This window comes from Lepidochelys kempii, chromosome 2 (genome assembly GCF_965140265.1).
Source record: "Lepidochelys kempii isolate rLepKem1 chromosome 2, rLepKem1.hap2, whole genome shotgun sequence".
In the NCBI taxonomy this organism is placed as follows: domain Eukaryota; kingdom Metazoa; phylum Chordata; order Testudines; family Cheloniidae; genus Lepidochelys; species Lepidochelys kempii.
The window spans coordinates 190273436-190282884 of NC_133257.1; the positions used below are offsets into that span (position 1 = coordinate 190273436).

Consider the following 9449-nt stretch of genomic DNA (forward strand, 5'->3'; position numbering starts at 1 on the left):
TCCCTTCTCATTCCTGTTAAATGTCATATCATTATTAATTATTATCAGTAGTATTACCATGGTGCCTAGAAACCGTGGTCATGGACCAGGGCCCCTTTATGTTTAGCATGGTACAAACACAACAAGAAGATGGTCTCTGCCACAAAGTTCATAGCTGCAGTGCCTGCAGAGAGAGGATGAGAAAATGCTACTGATGTAATATATAAAACAAGGTGAGCAAAAATGACAGTCATGATAGACATGATCGAATAGTCCCTTCTGGCCTTAAAAAAAAAAAAAAAAAATCTATCAAGGGACACTCTATAAAAGTCAAAATCAAAAAGTGAAATGAACTAGTTTGACATTTCTTATGCGTTAATAGTTTAATAAGTCTTGAGTATTAGACTTCTTCCCCATGCTGGATTGAAGATTATTTTTATCCCAAGAAAATGGTATTGAGTAAATGCATACCTTTTTTTCCCATTCCAGAGGACAGAACAGACTCTGAAAGGCCTTTAACTTGCCTTGTTGCTTAATGGAGGCAGCTGAGTTCGCTTACCACAGAGAAGTAAAAGGTATTTTTGTAATACAGGCTTTTTACACAGTGGCATACATCACTGAATGTTAAGTGAAATGCGTTGAAGTAAATTGCCTCACACATTAAGAAAGTGCATATATTTGCTTAGAAAAATAAGATTTTTGATTATGGTTTCCTCACCAAATGACTCATGTGTGACTGAAATATCTGATTGAATTGATATTCAATCAGATATGTAAAGAAGCAGCAGCTTTATACTGAAACTTACACTTAGCAAGTGCCTGGAAAGGTTGAAAGGGGGCTTTCAAATAGCAATTATTAGTTTTTCTTTGTATCACTGGAGCTCATAGAGATCCCAGCTGAGATCATTGCCCCATTGTGCTTTGAACTGTAGGTAGAAATTTAAAAATCCACTTTTTAATGGGTTTTTCATAATTTCTCTTACAGTATCAATAACCAAAAATGTCACTTCCTAAATCAGGTGCCACTCCCATTGAAGTTAAAGGAAGTTTGGTCAGAGTAGGACTGAAAAGTTTTGGCCTTGACTTTGCTAATTACCAAAGGTTTCAGAGTAACAGCCGTGTTAGTCTGTATTCGCAAAAAGAAAAGGAGTACTTGTGGCACCTTGGAGACTAACCAATTTATTAGAGCATAAGCTTTCGTGAGCTACAGCTCACTTCATCTGATGAAGTGAGCTGTAGCTCACGAAAGCTTATGCTCTAATAAATTGGTTAGTCTCTAAGGTGCCACAAGTACTGATGAAGTGAGCTGTAGCTCACGAAAGCTTATGCTCTAATAAATTGGTTAGTCTCTAAGGTGCCACAAGTACTCCTTTTCTTTTTGCTAATTACCAAAGTTATTTGCATTTGTTCTGTATCAATGACATTCAGCTCTGTGTAGAGGGGTAGCACAAGTTCTATATATTACTTAAGTCCCACGTAAGCCCTATTTTGAAGGTTTAAGGGGAGGGAAGTGATGCATAGGTCTTGTGCTGCACAGGAGTGAATTTCATCCTCTGAACTCAACAACTCCTCTAATTTGGTCCGACAACAAAGGCAATACTGATGCTGAATTTGTTACTTCAGAATCATTGTCAGAATAGAGGGTGAATAGAGCTGGTCGAAAAATTACTGTTGAAACTTTTTTGGTGGAAAATGGCACTTGGACGACGTAGACATTTCTGCAGAAAAATATATCAACCCTCTGGTTTTAAAACAGAAAATTTTTAAATTAAAAAAAATTTTTTTTATGAAAACACCTAGCTAGCAAAGGCATAGGGAAAGTTTCCAATGGCCCCAGCATGGGAGTGAGAGCATTTTTAAAGGGGCATTTTTCCTCTGTAGATTTATATGGCATTTGCCTTAAGAACTGCTTTCTCCTATTTTCACAAAGAACCAATGAAGATCCTTTTTACCCTTATGCTACTCTCCAGATTACTTGAGTATCAGTGGCAGAACTCTCAGGTATCACTACATCCATGTTCCTCCTATTTTCATATGTAGCTATTCTTTATATGTAATACAAAATCCCCTCTAGTACTTCATATGGGCTGTTCTCACTTTAACTGAGAGCTAATCTATATTAGAGATACAAGGAGTGTGTGGTAATTAAATCTTTTATTGGACCAACTTGTGCTGCTGAGAGACAAGCTTTTGAGCTTATACAAAGCTCTTCCCCTTATCTATATAGTATTCTAGGGTCTGTTTCTCATGTGTATTATGTTTACAGCATACACACAGAGGAGATGGAGTATTTTATGTTTATATCTTTCTGAAATGTTGCAACGCAACACTATTTCTTAAAATTCAGAACCCTAACACACAAGAACCCCAAAACAGAGAAAGACAAAAGCAGGCTGCTCCCAAAAGCACAGAGCCACAACTCAACCCACCTTGCTCTAGGCTGGCTGGCTGCAAACTGATTACTCAAGGCCTGGGATAGCATGTTTGCCTGCAGTGCCCCTAGCCTGCAAGCATGAGGAAACTCCTGACACACTTAAAGTGATATCTTATAATTTTAACACTGTTTTCAATACACCACAGTACGCTCTTCTGTTTTGCCTCTTGCACGTGCTGTGATCCTTCAGGCGGCACCTATCAGAATATATTCATTTTCAGATATTTTGAACCTAATTCAGCAACGGTCAATGGGAGTTCTGAGACCACTTAACACCAGGCTCTATTTCTTCAACAGTCGATATGTAAGAAAAATTTCTTATGAGGCAACGAAAGTACTTATTTTTAAATAAGTGGAAGAGAGGAAAAATTCAAGGTTGGGGGTGGGGTGTGATGTGCATGGTTATTCCTGATTTTAACAATTTTGGTTTTGATTTCAAACAGCTGAGCACTGTATTATGGAGTCCCAGTTTTCCGATCTTGCAAAAATTTTGCAAAACATCCCCCTCCTGAATCAGGATGAAAAGTCAAAATCTCAAGAATTTTCATTTACTGAAAATTTGGGAAAAAAAGTGCATCAGGTCAGTTGAAATGTTTCATTTTGATCATTTTAAAAACCTTGTTTCAATTTCAACTTTTTTTTTTTTACATTTTTAAAAACCAAAAATATGGCTGCAAAACCAAAAAAAACCCCTGAACTTTTCATTTAGTAAATGACAGAACCAAACCTTTCAAAATTCTTTTCTCCAAAGCTTTTTCAAAATGGGAAATTAGTCAACACCAACCTTTCCTTTCCCACAGATGATTTTGGTTTTAACAAACCAATATTTTCTGGCAAAGCTTCATTGAAAAATTCCTGATCAGTTCTACTTATAATGTTACTTTTCAGGCAAAGATACCGTGCCAGATACAGAACAAGGCCTCCAACTGTGGAACCCTGCTGCAGCCAAAGTTCTACACATGAAGCAACTTCTGGATCATGTCCCTGTAAGGTAACTCAACAGCATACTAGACATCATCACAAAAGACAGATATATAAAAACACAGGATATGAAACAATCTAAGGTTTCTTGCACAGCATCCACACTCATCATCCCTAAATGCTTCTGTTTTATTTGGTGCCTGGATTGTCCACATTTCAAGTTTGAAAACTGACCCCTGAATATATACAATGGGCCTAATCTTGCTCCCACTGAAGTCAGTAGCAACACTGCCACTGATGGCAAATAGAGAATGAGCGGGCCTCAAACCTCAGCACTGTACTATATTTTGCAAAATGAAGATTAAGAGCATTAGGAAGCTACACTATGTACAGTGGTTTATAGTCCACATTCTTGTTTTGGATAATAAATGTATGTATAGAAAGACAGTGTAGCCTAGTAGATGAAATACTGGACTGGGATTCAGGAGAGCTGGGTTCTAATCCTGGGTCTGTCATTAATCCATGGGTGACCTTGGGCAAATCACTACTCCTCGCCGTACCTTGATTCCCCCCCCCCGCATCTGTAAAATGGGGGTAATGATATTAACCTTCCCCGTAAAGCACTTTGAGATCTGTGGGTGTAAACACTGTTATATAAAAGAGCTAGATATTTTATATTACAGTAGTGCTTAAGAACCCAGTTACAGATCAGGGCCCCAGTGCGGTAGGCACTGTACAGACAAGTAAAGAAGACAGTTCCTTCCCAAGAGAGCTCACAATCACATGACAAATTGCAAATACTTCAGGTACAGTTTTAATAGGAATTAATCGAAAACAGAAAATACCAAATGTTACATGTTATTCTGCATTAGTAAAATTCAATTTTCTTTACATACTCCATTTTCAGAAATACAGATATCCTAACCAAAACACAAAGTTAAAAATCAAACTAATTTAACTAAACTGTTTAAAGTTAAAAACAAAAAACAAAAAACCAAACCAAAAAACAAATTCACATGGTTAATCTTATCCCTTTATTATATTGCCTGGCCTCATACAGAATATGAAATAAAACCAAAACAAGAATTATAGAGGGTGCCTCATAGCACCTGTCATAGTTAAGTTTTCAGTATCCTTTGAATGATGCAGACAAGGGCCTTAATTTTCTCTTGTTTACTCAGGTGTAGCTTTGTTGAAGTCAATGGAATTATTCCTGAATCAGATCCATTTTCCTTTGGGTGGTCTTCATCTGCATAGCTGAAGGCATTTTTGCCCTGATTTTAAGTCTATTGAAGTCAGTGGAAAGAATCTTCTTAATTTCAGTGGTCTTTTGAGGAGTCTCTTTGGCTGGAATCCTTCACCCCAAGCCAAGATACCTCAGCTAAAGACAATGAAAAGGCTTATCCCAAAAGTGTTAGCTGTACTGAAAGGGTAAACTCACTCATGTTTAATGGGATGGATGGATTTCCCCAGAGTAACCTGATTGAGAATTTAGTTCTGGTAGCTGAATTCAGGCTCAGACTAAAAAGGTACAGTGAAACTTCTCTTAAAACCACCCCAAAAACACCACTTGCGCCTACTAAAGGTCAACTTTAACTACAGATCAGACTAAATTGTAGTGAGGACCACATAGGAATGCTGTAAAGTGGTTGCTTAGGAAAGGGGGTTACCAAATGGAATCAAGAACTAATTCAGGGTCCATTGCAAAGAGCTACATAAATGCAATGTTATGTTTGAGATTCTACACCAAGGTTAAGAAATTGCAAGCACTGGTTTCCAGAGCATCTGTAATGCAGTTATGTTACGAGTAGGCAACAGATGCAACACACATGGCTTGGAGGAAAAATACAGGTTGAAAATGTGGCAGAGTGTCAGTTCTCATGAAAATCTTTAGTTAATACTTCTTGACTTATGTGTTCAACATCTCAATAAATCCCATTGCAATAATATATAGTTTTGTATTGAAAATACATAATAGAAATAAGCCAATGGAACTAACAACAATTTTAAAATATATTGCATTTAAAATGGATTGTTGCAGGAAGTCAGACTAAATGATCATGATGGTGCCTCCTGGCCTTAAAGTCGAGGAGTCTCACACCTTAAGAGCTAGATTGTCAAAGCTGTGTGCATGCAAGGGTTTGCACATGCCTAAATGCTGCATGTAAATACCAAAAAGCTCACACACCAATCAGCTATTTGCACAAATGGGTAATTGCATCTTCGTCTAGCCGAGCTAGGCATCTACCTGAGTTGCACAGGCACATCTCATATTTGTATGCATAAGCTGGTATACTCAAAGATATGTGCATGCCTAATTTTGACTGGGCCTGCTTTTCAGAGATTCAAACACTTCTGTACATAGATGAAGTATTTTAAATACCAGCTGGAACTGCAAAACAAGCATTTACATTAAGACCCACTGTTATAGCTTTCTAAAGAAAAAACATTTATTTTACAAATAAAGTAAACAATATCTATTGAGATATCACTATCAAAACAAGAAATGAAGCAGGCTCATTCTTCACTCTGTGCTGTGACTTTACAAGAATTAAGAAAGTATTAACACACTCATTAACTTAATTCCTTCTACCACGCATCAACCACCAAAACTTCCTACTGAGGATCAGAAAATGGGTTTGTGTTAATCTTATAATATTAATAGCTTTGTACACAGCAGCAGTGAGAAGTTTACCTTGAAAACATCAGGTATTCTGAGTTATGTAGCTACTGTCAAACTAATAAGACCTGGCTTAATCCCAGATAGAGACATTGGGTGAGTTCTGCTCTCATTTACTCTGCTTCAATGCTACTGGATATGATGGAATTGCAGGAATGTAAGTGAGAGCAGAATTTGGCCCCTTATCTAGAAAAGCCTAGAGGTGATGTTACCCCCTCCCCATGGAAATACATTTTCTATTAGTTTTCCACATCTCAAATATTCCAAAGAATAAATATGTGAGTCTTTCAAATGAATGTCTCTAAAAATCAACTATTGTTAATGGCTTTAAAATCTAAATATTTCACTCATGCTTAGCACTGCAGAGCAGCCTTCAGTAAATGGAATTATCTTCATAGTGGAATTTGCCATGAGAATAAATCCTGGGGCTGGAGATTTTCCCATTGTTGAATGGGCAGAGGTAATTGCACAGGTGCATCAAATGTCTTCTGAATTTGACCCCAACAAATACATAGAGCACAGGGTTAAGGCAGCAGTGGGAAAAGGCAATTTTGCGGCTGATGTAGAAGGCATATGCAATGTTCTTTTGGATCTCACAGTTCAGAAAGATGTAATGAGCTGGCAAAGTTTGCAGGAAACAGAGTATATTATAAGGTGCCCAACTCAGGAAAAAAGCTGCCACAATGGTAAAGATGAGTCTCACAGTTCTGTGCTTCCTGTGAGATCTTGTTCTGAGCAGAATTTGTAGTATCTTGACGTAACAAAATACAATAACAACAAAGGAAAAGAGAAAGAAGACATTTCGCTGATAAATGTCTACCCTTTTCCAATGTAAGTCAGTGTAATCACAGGTCCTGAAATCATCCAGATCAATTTGCACTTGGGTGAAAATCATCTCAGGAACCACAACTAACATGCTAGCACCCCAAATGGCCAAGCTCACCTGAATGCCACACTGGCGTGTCTGAGTACTCAAGGCTGACAAGGGGTTCACCACTGCCAAGTACCGGAGAATAGTCATTATGGTCAAAAAAATAATACCACTGTAGTAGCTGATGGAGAAAACGGTATTCACAGCCTTGCAGAGGAAATCACCAAAAATCCATCCATGCAAATGATACACGATCCAGAAGGGCAGCACGCAAGAGAAGACCAGGTCAGAGATGCAAAGGTTCATGATGAAGATGTTTGTTAAAGACGCAAGGTTTTCATACTTCATTAGGATCCATAACACCAAACTATTTCCTAGCAGGCTAAGAACAAAAGCCAGCGAGTACAGAATGGTGGTGAGATGGGCACCAAATGTGTGGAGGTCATCCATTTCACACACATTACTAGAGTTGTTAAAATAACTGAAGTTCCCATACTCTTCATAGTCGTCTGAAGACGAGTTTAAGTAATAGTCAGATTCACCCATTTGGATGTGTAAACCCAAATGGCACTGTCACAGCAACTGGTAGAAACCCCCACAAAGAACCAGACTTTTTATGATATTTTCTGTGACCAGTAGGGTCTTCTCTTATCTAAGCCTTTAAGTTTCTGTGCATGCCACAAATGGAGTAGTGAAATTTCTTCCGTTTTACTGTGGGGGCGTGATTTAAATTTTACATCTTTACCCTGAGGAGCTGGAATATGGTCACAAATGGAATTTTGCATTAATAGAACATTAGGCACAGACTTCAATTTTTGCATTTCTTAATTAGTTTAAATTCAAAAAGTCTCAAAAGCAAGTTAATCAGTTTGCACATTATAGCTGCCAACAACTGAATATTTTACCTGGGATAATTCCAGCTAGAGTTGTGTGCACACTGATGTATCTATATTTAAGGACAGTTATCAAGACTTCAGAACCCATCCAGTTTTTACACTGTTCTGAAAAGATATTTACCCAACACGTGATCCTGTTTCACGATTCAATTCTGCAGAAAACTTATAAAACCAGGCAAACTTCCAATGCCAGTATAGAAATAGATAAAAAATACAAATAGATTAACATTAGTAATGAGAGGATTTTTCAAATTAGTATTCTAAAAGAGAACAAACTGTAGCAACTGCAAACACTTTCGCATAATATTGGGTTGGAAGTGAACACGTCGAAGACAAAGTGGATGCAGAATGAGCATTGTGCAGAAGGAATCATCACTGTAAACGGGAAAGAAGTCGAGGAGGTTGAAAAATATATTTACCTGGGTCAGCAGCTGAACAGAGACAACTCATTCAAAGGGGAATGCTGTAGGAGGCGAAAGGCAGGGTGGGCAAGTTTCAACAAAATAAAGATGTCTCTAACGGATGATGAACTGCCCATGAAGAAAAGGAAAGCACTGTTTAACTCCACTGTTCTGCCAGCAATGATATACAGAGCAGAAAGCTGGTCAACAACGAAAGCAGAGGAAGAAAAATTTGCTGTCACCCAGAGAGCAATGGAAAGGCAAATGTGTAAGATATCGCTCTGTGATCACATACCGAATGAGGAGATCAGAAGGCGTACATAGGTGAATGATGTAGTGCAGGTGATGTACGACGCAAAGCGGAGCTGGGCGGGTCATGTAGTCTGCAGGCAAGACAATAGGTGGACAACCTGCATCAGTGACTGGATCCCCAGAGACCACAAGCGACCACGGGGCAGACCAAAAACGCGCTGGGCCGATCCCATGACAAAACTCTTTGGCTAGAAATGGAAAGAACGTGCTCACAACAAAACAGAATGGTGTAGCGTCAACTTGTGTTTGTGGAGGGACAGACTAGGACAAGCCAGACAAAGGTGATTCTAAAATATATAAAGGTGTTGATCCAGCTCCCATTGAAGTTAACAGAAATTTAGTCACTGATTTCAATAGGAGCAGAAGCAGACTCATGATGTTTCTTTATTTCCCTCTTCTCTACCTTCCTTTCCTGAACTTTTCATAGAATATCAGGATTGGAAGGGACCTCAGGAGGTCATCTAGTCCAACCCCCTGCTCAAAGCAGGGCCGATCCCCAACTAAATCATCCCAGCCAGGGCTTTGTCAAGCCTGACCTTAAAAACTTCTAAGGAAGGAGATTCCACCACCTCCCTAGGTAACGCATTCCAGTGTTTCACCACCCTCCTAGTGAAAATGTTTTTCCTAATATCCAATCTAAACCTCCCCCACTGCAACTTGAGACCATTACTCCTTGTTCTGTCATCTGCTACCACTGAGAACCATCTTTTCCCCATTGAGTCTTTCCTTGTGTTGTTCCCTTTGACTCACCATCTGCCACTTTTACAATAATGCAAATCTGAAGGAAAAAATCTCCTGGATCATTTATGGGCTTTTCTTATTTACACAAGTAGTTCTATTTGTTGCAGGAGTGCTCTATGGCTGTGTATATGTAAATAGTTACGAGACAAAGTGCTAGTGGATGGTGCTCAAGAACATGGAGCATGTACAACCAGTAAAACTTGTGTACTGCCAA

At 38.6% G+C, this 9449-nt stretch overlaps 1 protein-coding gene across 1 annotated transcript; it reads right to left on the reverse strand.

The window, feature by feature from the left end:
- Nucleotides 1-6387: 6387 nt before the first annotated feature.
- On the reverse strand, nucleotides 6388-7431 carry XCR1 (X-C motif chemokine receptor 1). Its single transcript, XM_073329517.1, has one exon. It carries the CDS (start codon nucleotides 7429-7431, stop codon nucleotides 6388-6390), a length of 1044 nt encoding a protein of 347 aa, XP_073185618.1.
- Between the last annotated feature and the right edge of the window lie 2018 nt (nucleotides 7432-9449).

Coding starts and splice junctions, on each gene's coding strand:
- XCR1 (XM_073329517.1), bottom strand. CDS start 7,431: ATGGGTGAATCTGACTATTACTTAAACTCGTCTTCAGACGACTATGAA.